The sequence below is a fragment of the Herpailurus yagouaroundi genome, unplaced genomic scaffold (genome assembly GCF_014898765.1).
Source record: "Herpailurus yagouaroundi ecotype Mexico unplaced genomic scaffold, PumYag 77, whole genome shotgun sequence".
NCBI lineage: Eukaryota > Metazoa > Chordata > Mammalia > Carnivora > Felidae > Herpailurus > Herpailurus yagouaroundi.
The window spans coordinates 93,663,465-93,689,120 of NW_024412388.1; the positions used below are offsets into that span (position 1 = coordinate 93,663,465).

Consider the following 25,656-nt stretch of genomic DNA (forward strand, 5'->3'; position numbering starts at 1 on the left):
TTTGCATTAGTTCATATATTACATACCTACTATGTTACAAATTTTTATACAAAATTCTGTTGTATTGGGGGGGGGGGAATACTACCTTTTTGATGAAATACTAAAGATGTTTGCAAGATTAAACTAGAAAATAGTATTAACGTTAAATTTGACACCCTCTTGCTGAGGTAAGTTTTTAAAAATCTTGACAGTGGCATTTTTTAGTATTTGACCAGGGATGTAGAGAGATTATGCTGTTTAGCAAAAATAATGTACTTGACCAATGTGTAAAGTACATATTGAAATAGAGCTATTCTCAAAGTCTACGGACTATGTAAAACCCAGATTACCGACTTAAGCTGTGCTAATAACTCAATTCTCCTGGCAATCTTCAGTTCTTAGCTGAGGGTAAAGTTAAGATAGGTGGCCAGGAAGCGGGCCCAGTCATCGCTGGGAGAGTTGAGAGATGGAGATGGGATAGGGAATGACAAAGCCATGATGAGCTAAGGCAGCCTACACAGAGACAAACGGACACACACTCCATGGCTGCATGAAGACACCGAAGTGCATGACGAGAGTAAACTTGACCACAGTGGACTCTCCTTAAAAACTATTTTTGGGTACTCCCACTTGCAGAAACATATCGAATCCAATGACAACAAATTATTAACTAAGGTAGGTGTCCTCGGGCTTCTCCGCTAGGCACCACGCACGTTGGCTAGTTGGTTCCTATCTAAGCCTGTGAACCATCAACTTTTTCACTGTCCCCTGAATCAAACTGACCTCTTTATTTGAAATCAGTGATACTTGCCATGTGTTCATCGATGAGATCCCGTTCCAAAATTAACACTTTAAAACTTTTTGGGAGGTTTCAATATGAAAATGAAATTACACTGACAAAAGATTAAAAACTAAACAGAAATACATGTGTATTCATTCGTCCTGATGGTCAATAAAAATGTTAATGTAGAAGTTGGCACCTGTATAGTAAATGTCAGAATATGTGTAGAGAAGAGTGCACGGTTGTGAAGAGTATACTTTACAAAACCCAAAGATGACCTTGGAGCTGTGGTCCGAGTCTGTGTTCCTCTAGCCACATGGGCCAGCATCCAGGTCCTTTCCACAGCTGGCGGGGCTGGATGCACCACCGCCTTCCTCTGGGCTGCCTCTGGCCTCGGTCCTGAGCTGGCCCTTTTCCTCCGCAGATGTACCTTCCACCTTCTCTGATGTCTCTGCACCAGCGACGGGCTTAGTGGACTGGCTGCTTTCAGTGCTGCTTTCTGGCAGTGTGCTTTCTCCTGGGATTCCAATCTCTTTGGGCTTTGCATCCAAAACAGGAAATTTATGCTGTAGAGAATTACATTTTAATTGTTTAATTAATGCAATCAAACATGTTTAACAAGTTCCTATGCAAATCTGTTGTATCAAACTTGGAACTCTTTCAAATCTCAGCTCCAGTGCTGTACTGTAAGGATACAGATGTTATTAAGCCTCACAGAACTATACACGGAGGAATGGGGCAGGGGCACGGAGGATATGGCAGGTGGTCTAGTGACCCAGGTTTAGGAAGGGACAAGAGGACTGGTAAACAGTACTGCTAACTCCTCTTGCCTGGTGAGAGTAATTCATTTGAATTATTTATTAAGTCTGTATTAAGTTCTATGTGCTGGGGATACAGCAGGTACAAAACCGACAAAACCTGCGCCCTCACTGGAACTTCCAATTAGCTTGGGGGAAAGAAGCAACAAATTAACAAACTACACACTGGGTTTACATCAGGTGATACAGGAGTAAAGGCCTGAAGAAATGAACCATGTGAATATGCGGGAATGGCCTTCTAGACGGAACAGCAAGTACAAAGGTTGTAAGTTCACGGAATAGTGAGGAGGCTCCTGTGGCTGAAGGAGAGTAAGCACAGCAGGAGAGCAGGAGGAGAAGAGATCAGTGTGCCAACAGAGCCGGGCTGTGGGCAGATCAAGGGAGCCCCGGGTCACCATGATAACTAGCTTTCCCTTTAAGTGAGATGGGAAGTCACTTGAGGCTTGGGATGAACGGTATCTTACCATTACCTATTAAAGCTGAAAGGCACATCTGAAAATTTTCTAGATGTACGCAGGTATGTTTATTCTTCTTATAAGAAACTCCATGGAAGGGATTCTATAATTTCCTAGATTCTGCACTCACAGCTATTTCTCAAAGGTTTACAGTTGCAACTTGAACTTTGCAAATGACAACTATAAATTCCTCTCACAAACAGAAACGGCAATGTCTCTTCAAATGGCCCATAATGTAGAGAAAACACCTCAAAATTCGGCAGGTAGAAAGTAGACTCTAGCCAGCCAATGATACCAAAGACTTGGGAAAGTGTGGTGTGGCCCCTCCCCGCCCACTCTTCCGCCCAGCTGAGCCTTTAGGGCTCTCCTGCGGGCTCCCCAGGGCTCTAGGCCTTCAGTGGGGACTTCTCTCTGAGCTCTTTACGGGTAGAAATTTTAGTCATGCTCGCTCGGTTTCCTAATGAAATTTCCTATGAACTACCACCTGTTCTAACTTGTTAAATAGTACTTTACATAAAAATCAAATCTAGCTTTATCTCTTCTGAGAAGGCCAAACTTTTGACTAGAAAGGAGGAGAGAGTAAACAATTATATCAATAACGATATAATTAACTGTGAAAGTTAAGAGAGGAAAAAACGCTTAACCAGAAGCTCTGTAGGAAGCACTCAGGCCTAGCATGACAGGACGGCAAAATGAACAGTTGCTGACTTACACTGGGTACCGCCTTGGGATGCTCTCTCGCCTCTGCGTCTGGTAAATCACATGCCCGGAGCACTTCGGGGCTCTTGTTGCCAGTCTTAAGTCTCAAGTCAACATCTGTCTGTCTCAAAACATCTCTTCTACCCTCATATGTTTTGTCATAAGGGCCTTGCTCAACGGGGCCGATCGGGCCTCTATAATAGAAATCTGTATCACCTGCTCCACCATGGGGTCTATAATCAACTTCCTTCTGCCGTCCTCTGTCACCTGGCTCAAGTGCCCGGGGTGGTTCTCTCTCGGGACCACTTATTTGTCTCAGCATATTAACTGATTTTCCAGCACCATAGCAGAAACTCTAGAAGGAAAAGAAATACATAGTCCTGAGTATTTAATGGCTGACTCACAATGAAATTATTCAGGATGCTAACAAAATTACCTAACTTGACTTGTGACATTTGGAGACGTATTCATTTCACTATTGTTTCATTAGAGATCTCTTCTTTAGATTAATACTGGGCCAGAATAGCCAATAAAATGTGAGAAATCACATTTAAGTAGACATTTCAATCAGCTGAACACATTCTGAATGAATTGTCCCAAGGGAAGTTTGGCTAAAGTCTAGAAACTTCAATTGGAAGGTACTAACTGATAACTGCTCATCAGTTGTCTATTTTCACACCCACCATATAAGGTAATTGCTAAAAGTCAGAATTGCACATCATTATGGAAACATTCTCAGGTAGGGTAAGTTTCCAACAGGCTTTGAGTCCCATTTCATGAGAAAACCTAGGCAGCATTTCTCAATGTGTGGCCCAGGGACCCCGAGGGGGATCCCTGAGGCAGTTTCAGGGATTCTGTGAGGTCAAACTTTTTTCTACTTCAAAGACCTTAGTCTTTCTCACTCTTCCCTTCTGAGTGTGGAATCTTCTGGGGCTGGAATGACTTCCTCACTCTGACAGCTCATGGACAGTGTGCTCGTGTAGACGTGAATTTTAAATTTTTCTTAGTTTTAATTCCTAATATGGTAAACTATCAATGAACAAAACCACCATAAATAGGAGCTCTTCGTGGTCCTCCGTTTTTGTTTGTTTTGTGGGCTTTGGTTCTTAAGAGTACAAAAAGGTCCTGAGAATAAGAAATTTGAAAATCACTGAGCTAGAGAAACTATTTGAAGACAGAAGCAGTAAAAGCCCTTTCCGCAGGCAGATGAATCAAGAGATGATGGGCTTTTGTCAGACACTAGATTATAGGGAGTCCACCCCTTACAATGGTTCAACTTACAACTGTTAGACTTCACAATGGTGAGAAAGTGATACGCATTCTGCAGAAACTGTACTTCAAATTTAGAATTTGGATCTTTTCCTGGGCTAACGATTTCAGGTACGCTCCTCTCTGGTGATGCTGGGCAGGGCAGCTCCCGGTCAGCCGCGCGGTCACAAGGATGAACAACCCCTTCACCTCAATCACTCCTTACCCGCACAGCCATTCTGTTTCTCACTTTCAGTACAATATTCAATAAACTGTGCAAGATATTTGACACTTTACTATAAAATGGGCTTTGTGTTAGATGATTTTGCCCAACTGCAGGCTAACATAAGCATTCTGATCACATTTAAGGCAGGCTAGGCTAAGCTATGACGTCCTGTAGGCTAGGTATCGTAAATGCACTTTTGACGTATGGTATTTTCAACTTACAATGGGTTTATTGGGATGTAACCCCGTAAGTCAAGGGAAATCTGCACTACTACACAATGTCACCTAACAAAATTATCCCCCTAAACCTGACTCCTAAAATCACAAGCCCAAAAAACAAAAACAAAACAGGAACAATTTCAAAATGAATAAAGCATAGTAAATTTTGTACCCTTAGGGAAGATAATCCTTTTTAATTTAATAATTAAAATTGGAAGGTACTAATCGTCTGATAATTGCTCACGTGTTGTGTATATTCACACCCAACATAGAAAGTCAATGCTGCAAATTATTTAAAGTTGTACATTTTAAATAGCTTAATTTCTTTATAGATACAAACTTGGCTTTTCCCATGGCACATCTGGGTTCTTTGTATTTTGTTTTATGTGACAACTACTTCATTAGGGTAAGGGCTGAAAATCAACAATAAGAAAGCTGAAGAGGCCGTGGATGAATGACGAATAATGTTTCTACATAATCAATGTCTGTTCCTGGATCCCCAAACTATTTCCCAGTACAACACCTTCTTCTACATCCCTGCCTGATTCTGCGCTTAAGCCAATGCCCTTCCCTTCTCAGGGCTGCAAAAACTCAGACTGAAACAAGGCCCCCTTTCTCAAAGAGGACAAAACAACTGATTTCATCTGTATTACTTCAACAAGTTAAAGAACAAATTTAAAAGGGTGTTATTACTCGAAGTCCCTGCCATGACACCCACAATCAAACTTGAGAATCATCTCCTTGCTTATACACGTAAGAATACATACGTAAGTATAAATAAATCCACATCACTTTAAACTCATCTTTTCATACCATTAAGCATGATTTAGCCTGATTTACCACAGCAAAAAAAGTCTGCAATTTTAGAACTGCCTTTTTCCTGCAAGTCGTGTTAACAGTCAACAGTGCCGTGTACTAACCAGGACAGCCAGTGCCATAATTATCAGCACGGGAATGTGAAGTAATACTGGCATCTCCTTCATGAGCGCTTTAATAAATTCACCAGCTCCTTTTCCAATGTGTTTCAATGGCTCCGTGACAAAGTTGGTGAACGTAACTGCCAGTGCCTAAAACAAGACATAATAGCAACTTAATTTTTCCCTCAAATGGTTGAGTGCACAGAACAAGCCAAAATTCGCTGTGCACTGGGATGAAATTATGTTCATAAACTGAAATGCGTTTAATGTGAAAATCATTTGTAACGGAAGTATTTTTTCTAGAGCAAAGGTTTATTATTAGCAAAATGACGGTAAAAACACTAACTTTTAATAAATACAAGGGATTTTTGACTTTGTATAAGTAATTTTGACAAAATGTGTTCTATACCTTTGTTGGTGGGACCAACCAAATAGGGTTGACTAACAAGAGCTCATAGTATTTTTGGCATGGGTCATCCTTATAGGTCCATGAACTTCTAAACACTTCTATTTAGAGAAACAGACAAAACACTGAGTCATTAAAAAAAAAAAAGTTGCATTTCATTCCCAAAGAAGACATTTTGGTTTTGTCCCTGTCCCTGCCGCCAACCAATTTTAACTGCTGTACAAATAGACTCCCTATAACACTGATTTAAAAAGTTTTCACCTTATGCCCAAAATGTTTAAAAATCCCCTCAAATTATACAAGTCTTATGCAGATAAAACATACTTTATGAAAATTTCTAAACAGTAAACATTAAAAACTGTTCTTTATACATACAAATGAATCCAAGGAAAACGGGAAATCAGAGATCGCTGGATTATGTGGAAGTTAATATCCTGGCTGTGATGCTGTGTTGCTATAGTTGTGGAAGATGGTTCCACTGGGGATAATGGGGAAAGGGGGCACAGGATCTGTTTTACTTCTTACAACTACGTGTGCATCTAGAATTATCTCAATAAAATTTCAAGTTTTATTTATTTTGAAAGAGATAGCATAAGTGGGAGTGGGGCAGAGAGAGACAGAGAGACAGAGAGAGAAAGAGAGAGAGAATCCCAAGCAGGTTCTGGAGAGGTAGAGAGAGAGAATCTCAAGCAGGCTCCAAGCTGCTAGTGCACAGCCTGCTTGGGATTCTCTCTCACTGCCCCTTCTCCACTTGTTTGCTCTCTCTCTCTCTCCCTCAAAATAAACAAACATTAAAAAAAGAAACCAATTCTTACTTTACAAAATAAAGAACGTTAGTTCTCCCAATTTTTCTAAATGTATGTACACAGTACATTGCATACTAGCCTGGGCTAGAGGATATATTCACTTGTCTCCTACAGCCAGGAAGCCAGGCTGGATTGGTTTAGTTCCCATAACTTTTGAAGAAACGCTAATTGGACACCCTGTTTTGTATAATCTGCCGAGAGTCTATTCTGGGTCAGCTATTACAGACATGCATTTATAAAGTGCCTTTGAACACTAAACCATTCCTATTGCTAGATATACAGAAGTAAAGACAGTCACATTAGTGAGAATATTTATAAAGTCTGTGAGATTAAAAAAAAGTCAATTTTCCTCTTATTTAAAAAATGTTTAGTAAAGTTACAATATAAGGTTTCATAAGTCATTATCAGGAGATTAAGTCTAAGCTGAATATTAATTTATATAAACACGATTCACTTCTTTAATAAACATGCCGAACCCTCTTCCTAAGGACTAGATGAACGACATGAGCACAGGCTCCATCATGGTCCAATGGAGAAGACAGGTGACACTGGAGCCGGCAAAGACAGTTCCTATTCCTTCCCTGTGATGTTACATGAGCACAGGTGTCACGGTCTGAAACCCGATGCTTCTGGCATGTTCTTCTGATACTGAAGATTCATTTGGTCATGGGAAGCGTCTTTCCGGCATTTTATCATTTCTCTGTAATTACTAATATGTTCTCTCCTCCTCGGAAATTCTACTAAAAATAAGGCCCAGTGAACCAACACCTTACCCCAGAGACTTCCAATCCAGTCCATCTTCTCAGCACACACGTTGTTTAACGGCTCCATCTTGGCAACCTCGGCCTGATGCTGTGCGAAGGCTAGCTGACCAACACCAAGAGGGAGCTGTGAGCGGCCACTAACAGGAGGTTATGTCTACATATCCAAAACCTTACTTCAAAGAGTGTCTGTACCAGACCCCAGACTGTTCACATTTTTTTCGATACAAAAAAAAAAACGTATTATTTTAAAATAGTAGCTCTTTTCAGTTCATGGCAAAGCACAGTCTCTTTTTCAATTAAATTTTTTTTAACATTTATTTATTTTTGAGAGAGACAGAGAAAGACAGAGCATGAGCAGGTGAGGGGCAGACAGAGAGGGAGACACAGAATCTGAAGCGGGCTCCAGGCTCTGAGCTGTCAGCACAGAGCTGGAAGTGGGGCTCGAACCCACGAACTGTGATATCGTGACCTGAGCTGAAGATGGACGCTTAACTGAGTCACCCAGGTGCCCTCAAAGCACAGTCTTAATACAACAAGTGAGGATAAAGAATTATAGTTGCCTTCTTTGTACATACTTTTGATGAGAAAGGAAAACCTTTGTACTAAAAAGATTGTTTTAAAAAATTAGTTCAAGGGGCACCTGAGTGGCTCAGTCGGTTAAGCGTCCAACTTCAGCTCAGGTCATGATCTCACGGTTCGTGAGTTCGAAACCCATGTCGGGCTCTGCTGACAGCTCAGAGCCTGGAGCCTGCTTCCAATTCTGTGTCTCCCTCTCTCTGTGCCGCTCCCCCACCTCTCTGTCTCAAAAATAAATATTAAAAAAATTTTTTTAAATATCAGTTCAAATATAATTCACAGCACATCCCAAAATATATAAATTAAATAACTACTTCTCATTTTCTTTTTACAATTCACAATAAAGTGTTTTACTCTGGATGATTTTCAGCACAAATGGTCCATATAAAGATACTATATCTTTTATATATAAAAGCCCTGGGGGGAATCACCAAGATAATAATATTCAACCAAACTTTCTTCCTTTAATCTGTGAAGAATTAGTTCTAGAAACTGCAGAACTTAGAGCAAAAAGTTAAGGATGTATCACAGGGACTTAAATCAGATAAATGCATCAAAAACACTTTGCTACCTGACTCACCCTGCGAAAACGATCTGAAATTGCCCTTCATTGGTTATGCTATTTTGGCAAGAATAGTGCTTCATTTGACTTTCTGTATTCAGTATGATCCCAATTTTGAAAGAACTGAAATTTATTTAAAAAAAATTTTTTTTATGTTTTATTTTTGTTGATGGTGTGTCTACCATCAACATATTGCTTTCATATTCAGAAAATAACCGAACTTTTAAAAAATAATCTTTTGACATCTTTTCTGGCAAAGAATAAAAGGACATACCCTAAATTACCTACATAAAATTTTAAACAATCTATCTACCTAGCTTTATTCTGATTTAGCTGCCCAGCTGCCACCGTCAGGAACTGGGCTGTGAGGACGAGGACCACGCCAGCTGGTCAAGGACCCAAAACACCAGGTGCAGGTGAGCAGCTGCCAGTTTCCTCCCCCACCTCATCTCCAACCACTGCCTCCAGCCCTCAGGAAGGCTATGTATCAGCTCTTGATGCACGGTCTTCTTCTTCTATTATGAAATGACATTTGAATGTTTTAAAGCCTCCCGCGTATTTAATACCTTATATAAATACATCCAATTCCATCCCAAACTGATGAGAAAACTGATGAATAAAACCCGTCTCAGCTGGGTGTACCAATGCACATAGGTCCACAGCTCGGTAGCCACCAGTGCCACGATGCAGAGCAGACACAGAAGCACCTCAAAAACAGGAAGAAGGGGAAAGCAAAGTTACTGCCACACCATCCTCCCCACCAGAAAATGGGAACTGTCAACAGAGACCAAAGAACCGGACTCCTAGGCCGAATCGTGTGTACTCTTCTGCCGCACGCTCCTCAGTACAGCAGGAGGGTCTCCATACAGGCTCCTGACAATCATGGTGGAGATTTTAAGGGATTTTTAAAGCTGAGCTGTTACTTACGTCCCCCTCATCCCATCTTACCATCAACACATTATACGGATCCACTCCAAAAGAGTCTTCAAATCGCCACTTCCATGTTTCAAAATCATGAAGCTTAAAATTAATTAAAATATCACTTAGTGCATCATCCAAGGCTCCTGGCTTCCAATCCTCTCCACTGAGAAACTTCTGTATTTCTAACAAGGTTTGTCTTCTTAGGATAATCTCAGCATCATAATGCACATCACCTTTGTTTTCTTCAGGCTGAATTAAATTTGTCAAAAACAAACAATAGAAGAGAGAAACATTTTAAGACAACAGCCAGTCTGGAACTAAATATGTATGTGATTCTTATTTCACATGTATAAAATAAGGATAATACTATCCACCTATTTTTCTCACATACAAACCAGAGATTTTGTTCTATAAAGTCACCTCGGACGCTAGTCAACAAATACTGAACCATGGATCCTACAGGAAATACACGGTCAGGTTCCAAACACATTTTCATCAGCTTGTCAATGCATAGCCCTTTAATGGGTGTTTCTACTTAAAGGTACCTCATTTAATGTTGTTGATTAACACTTAACTCACAGCCAACAGCACTGTAACTCATGCCCAAATGAAGCTTATCTCACACGCATATTTTTCTCTGTAAGGCACATCCCAGCCTTCATGTGTTCGGAGGCACTGGACAGGATTTTTCTTGGGAATTTTTTTTGAGAGTGCATGAGTAGGGGAGAGGGGCAGAGGGAGAGAGGGAGAAATCTAAAGCAGGCTACATGTGATCTCGCAGTCTGTGAGTTCGAGCCCGTCAGGCTCTGTGCTGACAGCTCAGAGCCTGGAGCCTGCTTCGGATTCTGTGCCTCCCTCTCTCCCTGCCCCTCCCCCGCTCATACTCTGTCTGTCAAAAATAAATAAACATTAAAAAAAAAAAAATTAAAGCAGGCTACACGCTCAGCATGGAGCCTGATACGGGGTTCGATCCCACAACCCCATGAGATCATAACCTGAACCAACATCAAGAACTGGACACTTAACTGAGCTACCCAGGTGCCCCTAATCTTGGGCATTGTTTTAAACAGCCAAATAACAACATCAGCGTAAGTGTGAAATATGTGGCACTAAATAAAGCATGAAAAAGTAATTGTTTATAGTCTGAGAACTGAAACAAGGCAAAACACAGCATTGCGCAGCCTCAGCTGGGAATGGGTGCACCAGACAATTCAAATGCTGTGCTGCTCTGTGCATGTCTGAGCAACACAAAAGCTCTGCAAGGATTAACTCTGGGGTCACAAAAGAAGTTCAGTGTGTACACAAATTCGGAAATATGGAATCCAGAAATAACGAACATGAGCTGTTTACTTTAGGATTCATTTATGACTTTCCATCTGAATGAATTTTCAAAAGTCCTAAAATATGCAGTAATACAAAAGAGAAAAAGAATCTCGAAAAACAGCCCAACTGGAGTTTCTATGAACATGCATATTTTTTTTTAAATTTTTTTTTAATGTTTATTTATTTCTGAGACAGAGAGAGACAGAGCATGAGTGGGGAAGGGGCAGAGAGAGAGGGAGACACAGAATCCGAAGCAGGCTCCAGGCTCTGAGCTGTCAGCACAGAGCCCAACACGGGGCTCGAACTCACAAACCATGAGATTATGATCTGAGCAGAAGTCGGCTGCTCAACCGACTGAGCCACCCAGGCGCCCCTGAACATACATATTTATAACTATTTTTATTAGCATGTATTCAGGTTAGCAAAATCATTACAAACATTTTACTTTCATTAACCAGTTAACACAAATAGAATATTCTTTTTTTTTAAGAATACAGATATTTATATAAAAAGCAAATATAAAATCAGAAGAAAACAAAGTGTCATGTAGTATCACAAGTCATCACTGAGCTAAAAAAGCAGTCATCGATTACTATTTTTAAAAAACACTACATTAAATATTTCCATCGTAGGTATTTTCTGCCTTCATCTGTGTCCTCACCCCACACACTTGTAAGACTTGAATTAAATGGTGCGTGTATGAGAACATCTGCTTTTTCACTTCCAAAATAAGGTGGGATGATTAAATATTCATCTAACATTCCTTTCCCCTTAAAACTTTTCTTGATGTTTAGGGGCACCTGGGTGGCTCAGTTGGTTAAGTGTCCAACTTCAGTTCAGGTCATGATCTTGCAGTCCATGAGTTCAAGCCCCGTGTTGGACTCTGTGCTGACGGCTCAGAGCCTGGAGCCTGCTTCGGATTCTGTGTCTCCCCCTCTCTCTACCCCTCCCATGCTCACTCTCTGTCTCTCTTGAGTGAAAGAAAAACATTAAAAAAAAAAATTCACTTTTCTTGATGTTTTGAATCTCCAGAGTGAAAACAATGACTCTAAAAACTGGAATCCTAACATTAATTATGAACAATATGCACATGATATGCAATTCTACAAAGTAGTACTTGACATAGTAAAAAGCTTCCGCGATGGAGGGAAACTACTTAAAAAACATTGTTGTCTTTCTCAACACAGAATGATCTTACATCACAAGAATGAGAAAGTGTGTAAGTGGTAGAAAATAAGAATGTCCTTGCCAAGTCATTTCCAACCATTTAGTAAAGTTCAAATAGCAAATTTAAAGCACCTCCTCCCATGTGAAATTAATAAATAATGAAAAGATCCACCACACTGATGAATATCACATCAATACTCACAAGTCCGAGCTTCCTGGCTTCAATTAAAATTTTATTTAAGTATCTCCTAAAAACAGGATTGCTTTGACTTTCATAGTCTTCCCTCTTTTTCTTTTCACACTCACTGATCTGTAATCACAGAATAAATTCAACATTAGTTAGCATCAAAGTTTAATGTAAGGGTCAAGTTTCTAGCCTAGAGATCCCATCAAGATCAAGGTAGGAGCTTGTGATTATCAACTATATGAAAATGTAGAACTTCCTACTTTCCGTGGGTTCTCTTTGCAAAGGGCAGGAAGGCAACAAATGAGGAACACGCGTTCAGCACTTGGCTCTGGCAATTTTAAAGCTAAAAATCATGAAGCAAGGAGGCAGAGATGTGGATGAGCAGAACATCTAGGACCATCTGCCCTTCCCAATTCCAAAGTAATGATTCAATGAACAAAGGAACAAAAGAAGAAAGGAAGAGAATAAGAAACAGAGAGATAGAAAGAGAAACACACAAGAGGAAGCCAGAAGCTGAAATGAAGGGCCCAGCAAGGAGTTTCTTGAATGTGCATATTACTTTTGGCCTTTTATCAATTTTTCCTGTAAATGGTCGATCATCTCCAACTCTATGTATGGGCTGCTTCAGAAGGGCAGGAACATGGCTTCTCCAGAGTGTCCTACACATTGCAACCCCTCAGCATGTAATTCATCATTCAGATTTCCTCTGAACCTAGCTCTACTGACACCACAGTGGTCAAGTTGCTAGGTGAGGGTAGTACCTATCTTACAGACATTAGAACCTGTGATAAGCAACTTTTATTTTCTAATTGAGTGTGGACCATGAGTTGAGTTAGCATGGAAACAGGCTTCAGATGATAAACAGAATAACCGAGCGTTACACTCAGACTTAGGATAGGACACTTGAGAAGTCATGTGGCAGCTTCCTCTGCTTGCAGGCAAGGTTTAAAAACCTTTTAAATTTCTCTTTAAGAGAATGTGTGGGGTTTTTTGTTTGTTTTTGTTTTATTTTGAGACAGGGAGCAAGAGCATGTGCATGAGTGGGAGAGGGGGAGAAGGAGAGAGAGAATTCCAAGCAGGCTCCACGCTGTCAGCACAGAGCCTGACTTGGGGCTCCACCCCACAGACTGAGATCATGACCTGAGCCGAAACCAAGAGTCAGATACTTAACCAACTGAGCCATCCAGGCGTCCAAAAGGGAATGTTATAATTTTTTTAACGTTTATTTTTGAGAGAGAGAGAGAGAGAGAGAGAGAGAGGGCCAGAAAGAGGGAGACAGAGGATCTGAAGCAAGCGTTGTACAGTGAATACAGAGCCCGACGTGGGGTTTGAAGTCACGAACTGTGAGATCATGACCTGAGCCAAAGATGGCCACTTAACTGACTGAGCCACCCAAGCGCCCCGAAGACAATGTTTTTTAAAATAAGAACTCAAGGGGCACCTGGGTGGCTCAGTCGGTTGAGCGTCCGACTTGGGCTCAGGTCATGATCTCACGGTCTGTGAGTTCGAGCCCCACGTCGGCCTCTGTGCTGACAGCTCAGAGCCTGGAGCCTGCTTTGGATTCTGTGTTTCCCTCTCTGCCCCTCCCCTGCTCATGTTCTGCCTCTCTCTCTGTCAAAAATAAATAAACATTAAGAAAAATAAATAAATAAAAATTAAAAAAATAAGAACTCAAGACTCCATTTTGCCAATCATATTTTTACAATTTTGAGCCCATGTTGCAAAGAATGGAATAAAAAATTTCTGTAAAAAGGCATTTCTGCGTTTCCTAGTGTGCAGCCAAAGAAACTCAATGATACTACAAAACACAACTAAACTGAGGCAAATCTTATCCAAGCATTACTTTACTGGCATTGGGTGAGACAGCATTCACAGCCGGTTAGCACCACAGCAGTGCTTACAGATCCATAATCGAGATCTCTGTGTCTCCATTCACAAGCTCTCCCAGTGTCTCAAGCTGGAAACCTCTGTCCTTCACTCCATCCCTTTCCCTTCTCCCTCAGCTACCCAAATTTGCCTATTCCACGTTGAAGAAGTCCCACATTTCCCTCTTCAACCCTTGTCACTGCCTTGGTTGGAGCACTGAGCACTGCTGGGCCCCTGTCACCCCCTCTCCTTCCAAGGCCTCTCCATGGGGCCACCAGCTCATGGTCTCCACAGCCAAGAGGTTGGTTCCCACCCCACCCCACACATTCAAACCCTTAATAATAGTGACTTATTTCCTTTCTCATCATCTCTACTTCAGTCTCACAAATAAAAGGACTGAATAAATGAAGGAATAGCTACCACACACCAAATTATAATAATCCCTTATATTTGCAAGAGTAATTCTTATGCTCATCAGATGATCATAGGCCCATTTCTTCGTGGGCTACATTTGTCATGAGTCTATGACCAAGCACTGTGACAGGTGACAGAGAATCAAAAATGACTAAAACAGGGGTGCCTGGCTGGCTCAGTCAGTAGAGCATGGGACTCCTGATCTCGGGGTTGTAAGTTCAAGCCCCATATTGGGTGTAGAAATTACTTAAAAATAAAAAAATAATAATAGGGGCACCTGGGTAGTTCAGTCGGTTAAGCATCCAACTTCAGCTCAGGTCATGATCTCACGGTTCGTGGGTTTGAGCCACGCATCGGGCTCTGTGCTGACAGCTCAGAGCCTGGAGCCTGCTTCGGATTCTGTGTCTCCCTTGCTCTCTGCCCCTCCCCCACTCGCACTCTGTCTCTCAAAAATAAATAAAACATTAAAAATAATAAAATAAAATCTTAAAAAAGTAAATAAAACATTCTTGATCCCAAGAAATGTTCATCTCTGAGGGCTGATGGGGGGTGGGAGGGAGGGAAGGGTGGGTGATGGGTATTGAAGAGGGCATCTTTTGGGATGAGCACTGGGTGTTGCATGGAAACCAATTTGACAATAAATTTCATATATTTAAAAAAAAAAGAAATGTTCATCTCATAAAGAAATAATTAAAACATGGTGAAATAAATGTTATTACAGGAAAATAAAAGTACTATTTTTAAAAAAGTTCAGAATAACTAAAAAAAAATTATATATCAATTGTACAGTACACAGAAGCATATATAATGTTAGCAAATATAGGAAACAGCAATTAAACATACTATGAATATAAAATTCATGAATTAAAAAAAATTCTAACCTTATGAGTTAAAGAATCAAGTTTGCTATAACATTCCGACAATTCATCAGCACATGACAAGTCAGGACTGACATCTTTTTTCTCTGATACATCATATTTCACCTAAAGCAAAACAGAGATTTTTATTTCCTTTATAAAACCTATAGTTAAGACTAAAACCTATAGTTAAGTTGTAAAACCTATAGTTAAGACTAAAATTTGACTTCATTTTATGACTTTGTTATATTCTTCAACTGTATTGAACCATCAAAAAAGAAAGAGTCTCAACTTTCTATACTAAGAGCTAAAATCAAATTAGTTGCTGCTCAATGGGCTTTACGTTCCAATTCAAAACAAAAATAACCAGGTGGGATTGAAATCATTCTAGATTAAGCAGGTCAGGGAGATAATCTGCACGGCTACTAGTCACTGATACACAATTCTCACAGCTCTGTGAAAAACAGCAATCGAAGTGGACTATTTCCAGTACAGACCTGGGAAGGTCTTACATACACACACGCTTTTCTTTTTCTTTTAATACCTGAGATTTTCTCATTGTTCCTGAAGCAGCATCATAGTTAAGCATGTCTGTGGGATCAATCCAGTCATCATCAGAAGCATAACCAGTTATAAGCCACAGACATTCACAAAGGAGCAGAGAATACAGCATCCTGCATGAAGGCTAAAAAAAAAAAAAAATTTAATAGATATAATGAAATAGAATTATTTTTAGAAGACATGGTTTGGTAATAAAGGCTATCTACTTCCTTCTAGTGTTAAGATAATGCTTTCTTTCTGAATAATAACTGAAATAAAAATACTCAGTAAAACGGTATTCACATATAAACATATACACACATATTTTTGCCAAGACAAAAAGAAAGTAAGAATTTTTCATAAGACTCAGAAGAATCCGATTCCCGGGTTTATATCCAAGGAATGAAAATACCTATCCACACAAAAACTGATACACAAATGTTTACAGCCACATTATTCACAATAGCCAAAAAGCAGAAACAATTCAAATGTCTATCAACTGATGGATAACTAAAACGTCGTCTAGCCATACAAAGGAATCTTATTAGGCCATGGAAGGAATCAAATACTGATAAGTGCTACAATATGGACGAATCTTGAAAACACTATGCTATGTGAAAGAAGTCAGTCACCCAGGACCATAATATGATTCCATTTACGTGAAATGGCCAGAACAGGAAAATCTAGAGAGACAGAAAGTAGATTAGTAGGTCCTCAGGGCTGAGGATATAACAGAGGGTTGGTAGTTAAAGGATACAGGGCTTCTTTCTAAGGTGATGAAAAATGATCGAAAACTCACTGTGGTAATGGTTGCAATTATCTGTGAATACATTAAAAACTGCCGAGTCATGCTCTTTAAATCGGTGAATTATATACAGTATGTGAATCATTTATCAGTAAAACTGCTTTAAAATAAACAGGTATTTAAGCAAACCCTCTCCCCCCAATTTTTTTTAACACATGTAAAATTAGAAAAGTATAAAATTAAGATTCAAATGAGGTGACTGAACTCCCAAACCTTTCAGAGAAAGTAACCTGCTTCAGCTAAGCCTCGGCAGAAACACTGTCAAATCTTTTTTTTTTTTAAGTTTTTTTATTTTTTTTGGGGGGGGGGGGGGGGGGTGGGGGGGGGGGGGGAGAGCGAGAGAGAGAGAGAGAGAGAGAGAGAGAGAGAGAGAGAGAGAGAGAGAGAATCCCAAGCAGGCTCCACAGCAACAGCGCGGAGCCCAATGTGGGACTCAAACCCACAAACCTTGAGATCAGGACCTGAGCCAAAATCAAGAGTTGGATGCTCAACCGACTGAGCCACCCAGGTGCCCCAAATCATTTCAATACTTAATACCTCTTCTATTCAACACTGTCCAATACATAAACAACCAAGCACTTGTGGCTATTTAAATTTAAATTACATTAATTAAAAATTCAGTTACTCAATCATGCTAGCAGCATTTCAAGTGTTCACACACCACACGGGGCCTGTGCCTGCCAGTACAGACATAGAACAATTCCATCACTGCAGAAAGTTCTGTTGGACACCTTATCTTATACCTACTATGAATAAAAATCAAATAAGAGAATTCTAAGATGAGAAAGCCCTGGGTTTATAGTCTACCTGTAGAAATAAAGTAGCTCCAGGCTAAATTAAACACTTCGTTGTGCTCCCCGAGTGCTCTCTTTATTCTTCCAGCACAACACACAACAAAATTAGCCACTTATTGGCCAGTCTCTTCCACTGGCACAGTGGCTGCCCATCTTGGCTGTGTGTTAAGAATCACCTGACGAGCTTCTAAAAATCCCAATCTTCTGGCCACATCTCAGGCCAATTAAATCAGAATCTCTTACATGTGGGACCCAGGCACTAGAATTTTAAAGCGCCTCAGGTGGTTTCAATACGCAGCCAGGATAGAAAACCACTGTGCTACAAAGTGAACTTTTCCAGGGGAAGGTATCGGAATTCACCTTCCTGATGGCTCTCCATCTTGTCCCCTCCACCTCTCCAAGCCCAAGGCCTAGCCCAGTGGCTGGTGCATGAGATACCCAGTAAGTGTTAAGCTGCAAATGGTCAAAGCCATACAGGGATTCACAAGGTTTTAGAGGTTTAGAGGCTTCAGAGGCCAGTCTCTGACTGGAAGACACGGGCACGATTTCATGGAGGAATGGGGTGTGGGAAATAGACCGGGAAGTGTGCAAGGTAAGGGAGGCAGAGGAGCAAAGTGAACCTTCGAAACCATCAGAGGATGGACATGGTGGGAGATAGACAGGAAGATGGCGGGATGGCAACGCTGTAGTGACAATGCTGATGTGAAAGGTTATGGCCAGACTTCTCGGCTAATAGTTCTCAAAGGCATGGGAGCTACATTTGGGGAAGATGAAGGTAGCACTAAGTGTACAGAATGAGGGGGAAAAGCTGGATTCTGAGAGTCCTCCAAGGAGGCTGAAGTAGCAAAAGGATGCTGAATCACATTCTGAAGATTGGCTATACATACAGGCCTCAGCTACTGAACGCACAAAAGAGAAGAAAGATGGCAGGCATGACCAAGATTTCAAGGCTGACCAACTACAAAAACATGGTATTATTAACCTCAAAAAGAAATTGAGAATGAGTACATGGTTTTGGGGGAAAGTCAGGCATTCGTTTGTACAGCATTTACTAAATACCTACTGGATACTGGGCACTGTCTTATGTGACAGGGATACCAAGACGCTAGACCGGCCACGATTTGTTAAGAAGCTACATGGAGGGAGGAGCACACGGGGATGGGGGACAGGATGGGACAGTAACTTGACCAAAAAATAAATATCATTTCAGGTAGTGATATGTGCTGTGAAAAAAATAAAGGGGGTCAATGGTATGGATGAGTTAGGAAATGTTGAGTATGTTAGGGAAGGTCTCTGAGGAGATTAAAGATGGCCACAAATGCTGTCAAGTCCCCAGCGAGAGATGGAGTTTATTTTCCCTCCTCCCAAATCTGGGCTAACCTTGTGACCACTGTCAACCGAGAAGAGAGGAAGAACTGATACAAAAGCATTTATTTTGGGCTTAGAACTATAATTTGGGGAAAAGCCCAAATTGTGGCCCCACTGCAGTGAAAAAGGGTTTTTTTTTTATTTTTTTTTTTTACGTTTATTTATTTTTGAGACAGGGAGAGACAGCATGAACGGGGGAGGGTCAGAGAGAGAGGGAGACACAGAATCTGAAACAGGCTCCAGGCTCTGAGCTGTCAGCACAGAGCCCGACGCGGAGTTCAAACTCACAAACCGTGAGATCATGACCTGAGCCGAAGTCAGAAACCCAGGCACCCCGAAAAAGGGGTTTTTATAAGAAAAAGGAGGAAACAAAATACCTTACATCAGTTGTTTCCCAAGTATTGTAACTGGGAGATACCATTACAATTTATAATTCATTGGCTTTCTAGGTATATTGTATTAGTTGCTAGCAAAGTCCCTTTTGCAGAGTGACCAATTTTTGTTAAAAATACAGATACAGCAGTCAGGTGCTCAGTCATATGCCCTTGCCCAGTTCAACGGTGGAATGCAATTCCTGTTTCAAAAACAGAATGAATGGGGCACCAGGGTGGCTCTCAGTTGGTTGAGCATCTGACTCTTTGAGTTCAGCTCAGGTCATGATCCCAGACTTGAGCCCCAGACGGACCCTGCTTAAGATTCTCTCTCCACCCCAGTCCCTCTCCCCCCCACCCCCTGCATTCTCTCTAAACAATGAAGAAAATAAATAAATAAAAACAGGATGAAGTTTCAGTCACAAAATGAAGTCTCTTATGCACAAATGTTTTACACAGGTTCACAATATTTAGCCAAAATATTGTGGCAGAAGTGATGCTGTGTTGGTTCTGGGCCGGGCCTGGCCTGGCCTGGCCTATATGACACCCAGCTGCTTCTACTTTATCACTTTGGAACACCTGCTCTTGGACCTCAGCTGCCATACTGTGAGAAGACCTAGCCACATGGAGAGGCCATGTGTTGGGACACGCTAAGCTCCCAGCTGGCAACCAACATCAATGGCCAGCCATGTGAATGAGCCGTCTTGGTAGTTCCAGTCCAATCCCACAGTATTGGACCTGTGACCCAGCCAACATCATGTGGAATAAAAGAGCTACACAGATGAGTCCAGTCAAGCCCCATAAGCCTACAGAATCATAAGAATAAAATGTTTAAATGCCTCTAAACTTTGAGGTGGTTTGTTACACAGCAGTAGATAACCACAACGACATTTAAGCAGAAAAATGGTAAGAAGCTAACCTTAGAAGACTTGGGAAAAGAACATCTAGAGAATGGGCATAGCAAGCGTAAAGATCAGAGTGGGGAGAAAATTTGAAGCATTCAAAGAGCAGGAAGGTCAAGGTGCACAGTACACCATACTCCAAAGCACTCTCTAGACTCCTACTTCTGGCCAAGATGAAGTAGCAGGGGACAAATGTACTCTCCTGCCTGAAAAACCAAAACCTCTGCACAAAATCTATGAGACAACAATTTTCAAGACATTGGATACTAGGTGAGCAAGGCTAATTGTCTTTGAAAAGTGGGAAATGGGCGACTGGGTGGCTCAGTCAGTTAAACGTCCAACTTTGGCTCAGGTCACGTTCTCAGAGTTTAGGAGTTTGAGCCCCGTGTTGGGCTCTGTGCTGACAGCTCAGAGCCTGGAGCCTACTTTGGATTCTGTGTCTCCCTCTCTCTGTCTCCCACCCCACCCCATTCTCTCTCAAAAATAAATAAAACATTTAAAAAATGTTTAATTAAAAAAAAAAAAAGAAAGAAAAATGGGAAACAAACACAGACAGTCCTTCCATTGCCCCAGCTTACTGTCTTAACAGTTTCCAGGCCATGAGCACAGGGAGGGGGAACTCAGGCAGAGCCCAGAAAACAGAGGAAACAGAGCTGAGTATCTGGGGGGACCAAGGCAGAGAAAGCTGCAGAGAGACAGAACCCCTTTATTATGTGCAGAGGGTCCCTGCCACATAATAAAGGATATCTGGTCTTTGACCACAGTTCCTCCAAATGCCGTAGAGATTTCCTGAGTGATGGCAGTGTCTGTGATGAGGTGCTAATGAGGTGACTAGGTTGGGCCCAAGGTAGCTTCAAGGTGGAGGATGGTCATCAGAAAGACCAAGCACAGGATTAGAGGGTTGGAACTTTCATCCATCCAACCTCAGCGGAGGGAAGGAAAGTAGAGACTGATTTCAATCACATGGCCAATGACTTAATCAGCCATGCCCTGCATCTGGCTCTGCACCAACAGTGCAGAGACTGCTTGGGATTCTCTCTCTCCCTTCACCCAACTCATGCTCACTCGTGTGTGCTCTCTCTCTCAAATAAACTTAAAAAAAAATTAAAAAATAAACATGAGTAAAAAATTTAGGAAACTCGTAATTGAGAAAATAAAGCCAAAAGTTAGTTCTTTGAAATGACTAAAAAAGTTTGATATACCTATAGTAAGATTAATGAAGAAAAAGAGAAGCCCCTCCCCCAAATCAAAAATGAAACAGGATAAACTTATTCCTGATTAAAACACTTAGCAAACCACGAATAAAAGAAAACTGCCAGATAGAGTACTATAGGCAAACACTACACTTGATAAATACGGAAATCTTTCCCTCTGAGATCAAGGAGACAAGGGAAAACCTCTGGAAGGTTTCTGGGATATTGACAGTGTTCTAGTTCCTTTTTTTTTTTTTTTTTTTTTTTTTTTTTAACATTTATTCATTGAGAGATGGGGAGAGACAGAGCATGAGTTGGGGAGGGGCAGAGAGAGAGGGAAACACAGAATCCAAAGCAGACTCCAGGCTCTGCCTGTCAGCACAGAACCCGAATCGGGGCTCAATACCATGAACCAAGAGATCATGACCTCAGCTGAAGTCACTCAACAAATGAGCCACCCAGGTGCCCCAACAAGTGTTCTAGTTCTTAATCTAGATAGTAGTCACATAGGTGTATGCTTTTTAAAAATTTGATAAGAACATTAATATTTTAGACATTTTTCTGTATATGTACTTCAGATTTTACAAACGCCTTTTCTAAAATGGGAAAGAATGAGATACCGTTATGGTCTGAACTGTATACCTCTAAAATTCATACGATGAAATCCTAAACCCGTTTCACAGAATATGACTGTATTTGGAGATAGTGTCTCTAAAGAGGTAATTAAGTCATAAAGAGGTCATTAGCATCAGCCCTAATCCAATATGACTGGTGTCCTTATAAGAAGAAGAAATCTGGACACAGGTCAGAGAGAAGATAGGAGGACACAGGAAAAAGGCAGCCATCCACAGGCCTAGAGAGGCCTCAGAAGAAACCAACTGTGCCGACAACCTGATCTCGGATTTCTAGTGTCCAGAATTGTGAGAACATAAACTTCTGTTGTTTAAGCCACCAATCTGTGGAATTTGGTGGTATGTGGTATAGCAAACTAACACAGATTTCTTCAGACATAAAAAGACTAAGAAAGATTCCAACCCACAGACTCTTGATATGTTAAAGAAGTTTAACCTCAATGAGAAAAGGTGTGAATAAAAGAAACAATGATGAGCAAAGGAACTGGTCAAATATACTAATTTTTTTTTAACATTTTTATTTATTTTTGAGACAGAGAGAGACAGAGCATGAATGGGGGAGAGGCAGACAGAGAAGGAGACACAGAATCAGAAGCAGGCTCCAGTCTCTGAGCCATCAGCCCAGAGCCCGAGGCGGAGCTGGAACCCACCGACCACCGACCGTGAGATCGTGACCTGAGCTGAAGTCGGACGCTTAACCGACTGAGCCACCCAGGCGCCCCTCAAATATACTAATTAAGTAAACCACTAATAAAAACAAAACACCCACAACTCTTTTTACCCCACAACTTTTTATGTTTAAAAATGTAAAACTGGGGAGCCTGAGTGGCTCAGTCAATTAAGTGTCCAACTCTTGATTTCAGCTCAGGTTACGCATGATCTCATGGTTCGTGGGATCAAGCCTGACCTCAGGCTCTGTGCTGACAGTACAGCGGCCTGCTTGGGATTCTCTCTCTTGCTCACTACCTCTCTGTCCCTCCGCCGCTTGCTTGCTCGCTCTCATCCCCCCCCCCACAATGTAAATGTAAAAAAAATGTAAAACCCAAATACGAAGTAAAATAACAGTGGGAAAGGTATCCTAGGATCCCTGTCACGCTCTAGAGACTGTTAGAAATACTGGATGACTGTATACTTTATTGGGGGGGGGCAGGAGGAGTTAAACTAAGGAATAAAGACTTGAGAAGGCCCAAACACAAAAGAAAACACTTAAGACTAATAAGCACGGTAGAAGACAAGCTAAAAAATGCAATGTGTAGAAACTGAGAGGAGCTTAATTTGAAAGAGGCATTAGTCAACTGTTAATAAATACTTCAAAGAAGCTGAGAAAAATAAAGTCTGGGGGAAAAAACACACAGGATTGCTTAATTCGTTGGTCATCTGCGAAATGACTTTCACAGACTAATAGGGAGAAACCTGATTCTAAGCAGTGAAGAACTAGGTAGGTGACAAAGGGCATCTCTGAATGGAGCAGAAGCTCTGAGAAGATGGCAGTGTATAAAATCAAGTCTACAGAAAAGGCTTTTCATAGGCAACAAGATTTTACCCTCCTTCATAAACAGAAATGAATAAGGAGGAATGGAAATAAAGGTTCTAAAGCAAAAAGAAGAGAAGGTGACAGAGTTCACATTATTACATGTATCAAGAAGATGGTGAAATGATCCACTAGGAAGCCAGGAATGTCACTGGGTGAGGAAGCTGGGATGCAGGAATGGAGATTTGGGAAAACAGCTCTATAGGGAGCATTATGTAAAGGGAGATGAATCAAACACCTTTCAAGCAGGGGCACCTGGGTGGCTCAATCGGTTAAGCACCCAACTTCAGCTAAGGTTGTGAGTTCAAGCCCCACGTTCGGCTCTCTGTTCTCAGCACAGAGCCTTCTTTGAATCCTCTATCTCCCTCTCTCTCTGTCCCTCCCCTGTGCACGCTCTCTCTCTCAAAAATAAATAAACATTAAAAAAAAAGCCACTTCTTAAAAAAAAACCACAACCTTTTGAGCAGCTGAGTTTTGACTATGACCCCTACAAAGTCATGCTACTAGCAATTATGCTACTTTCTCCAATAATGATCAGCAGATCCAGAGCTTTATCCAGGACTAGGAATTAGAAATGAAAAATTATGCAAGACCAGGAGCTGAGGTAGAAGAGTGGAACCAGCTGCAAACTCAAGTCCTCCTGCCAAATCCCGGTGGTCACTGACTGAAGGCTGCAACTCCTTGAGCAATCTTATAGCTGATCTCACACTTCCTCCAAACAAAGCTGCATCTAAACCTGCTGGGGATCTTGTTAAAAACAGCTTCTGATTGAATACATCTGACGTGGGCCTGAGATTCTGCATTTCTAAGAGCTGCTAGTGATGGCAGAGACATTGGCTCACAGACCACACTCTGAGCAGCAAAGTGTTAAGGAAAAGTAACCATCCTGTGTTGGTTTAGTTTAATGAGGGGCACCTGTGATTCTACTACTTGACAGTGACTAATAAGCTTACTTTAAATCACCTTTCTCATCTGCTTCAGGCTTTGACACTAATATCAAAATTATTATATAATAAATATATATAACAAGTATATATAACATATAAATATATAATATAATAAAACATATAATAAATATATATAATTATTGTATATATTATATATATTATATATAGTCCTCTTACTACATGCCAAACACTGTTACATACATTCATTCATTCAGTCCTCACAAAAACTCTTGGAAGTAGTACTGTCATCTTCATTTTACAGTTTGGGATAACAAATAACTTGAGTGGAGAGCTACCAAGAAAGACTGAGATCTCCAAGGAAAGTTACAGCTACTGAGTGGAAATCAGCAAAGAAAAGTATCTGATTTCAATGAATTACACATGTATGAGAAAGACAAGACTAACTTGAGTCAAATTCTGTATTAACCAAGAAGTTGCATGGCACAAAAGTCAGGAGTTCGCAATTTAGTTCGTGTGCCTATGTCTGGTTTGCTGGAGTCATGGCTCTCAAATTTGAGAATCTGCGTCTCTAACAACCTGCCAGATGGCGATGATGACACTAATCTGGGGACCACACCTTCATAACCACTGCCATGGAGAAAATATGAATTGTTTTTCACCACCCACTCATAAATATGTATCTCTAATCCTTATATTCAAATCAGATTTGAAGTTTTAAAAATTGACTACAACCAAACCCGAGCTATTCCGCTGGCGGTGTTCGATCAAACGCTGCGTAAAGTTTTCAGAGATAACTGAAGCCCAGGAAATTCAGCGTTCGCTCGACTCTGGCTTTGCAGTTGCTGCCCCTTTCCCTAGGCCGCTCTTTGAACCGTGTAACTCCCCAGCAGCCCGCGCTGCTCCCGAAGATAAGGCGGCCAGTCCTCGCCGATCCAGGCACAGCAGCCCGGGAGAGCGCAGCCCCTTGCCCCGGGCAGCGCCCGCCCAACCCGCCGGGGCCGAAGCCGTAATCCGCCCCCCGCACATACACCCGACCGCGCCGACTCAAGGCCGGGTCACCAGCCTGCGTCTCGGGAAGAAGGGCACCTACCCGGCCTGCTGGAAAAGATGGCGAGCCGCCTAGCGGAGCCGCCGAACGCTTCAGCGGGCGCCTGGTTTCTGGCACCGCCTCATCGACTTACTCGGCTGGCAGCTGTGCGTCCTTTCCGGGCGCGCGGCTGATTGGCCCGCCGAGGGGGCGGGGCCTGGTTCTGTCGGCTAGGTTTAGGCCAGGGTTTTTTACTTGGATCAGCTAGCTGAGCTCTCTGCAAGTGAAGCCAAATGTATACGAATGGGAAGCGTGTTTTCTTAGTATTGATGTATTTTGTAAGTCCGAATGTGCAACATCTACAATAATTGTTTAAGTAAGGTATAATGAACGAC

The 25,656-nt window shown here is 41.4% G+C and overlaps 1 protein-coding gene across 4 annotated transcripts; it reads right to left on the reverse strand.

The window, feature by feature from the left end:
* On the reverse strand, positions 1–25,403 carry CLCC1 (chloride channel CLIC like 1). Of its 4 annotated transcripts, none has more exons than XM_040471179.1 (11): positions 25,325–25,403; positions 15,735–15,875; positions 15,215–15,316; positions 12,069–12,176; positions 9,404–9,625; positions 9,022–9,162; positions 7,327–7,420; positions 5,751–5,848; positions 5,345–5,491; positions 2,746–3,087; positions 1–1,326 (listed from the first exon to the last, which is right to left on the reverse strand). In XM_040471179.1, the coding sequence occupies exons 2-11, from the start codon at positions 15,861–15,863 to the stop codon at positions 1,069–1,071; spliced, it is 1,641 nt and encodes a 546-aa protein (XP_040327113.1). In that variant the 5' UTR covers positions 15,864–15,875; positions 25,325–25,403; the 3' UTR covers positions 1–1,068. The 4 variants fall into 4 exon arrangements, with proteins under 4 accessions (XP_040327113.1, XP_040327114.1, XP_040327115.1 ...); XM_040471180.1 differs by lacking the exon at positions 25,325–25,403 and adding an exon at positions 24,972–25,244; XM_040471181.1 differs by lacking the exon at positions 25,325–25,403 and adding an exon at positions 24,967–25,244.
* Between the last annotated feature and the right edge of the window lie 253 nt (positions 25,404–25,656).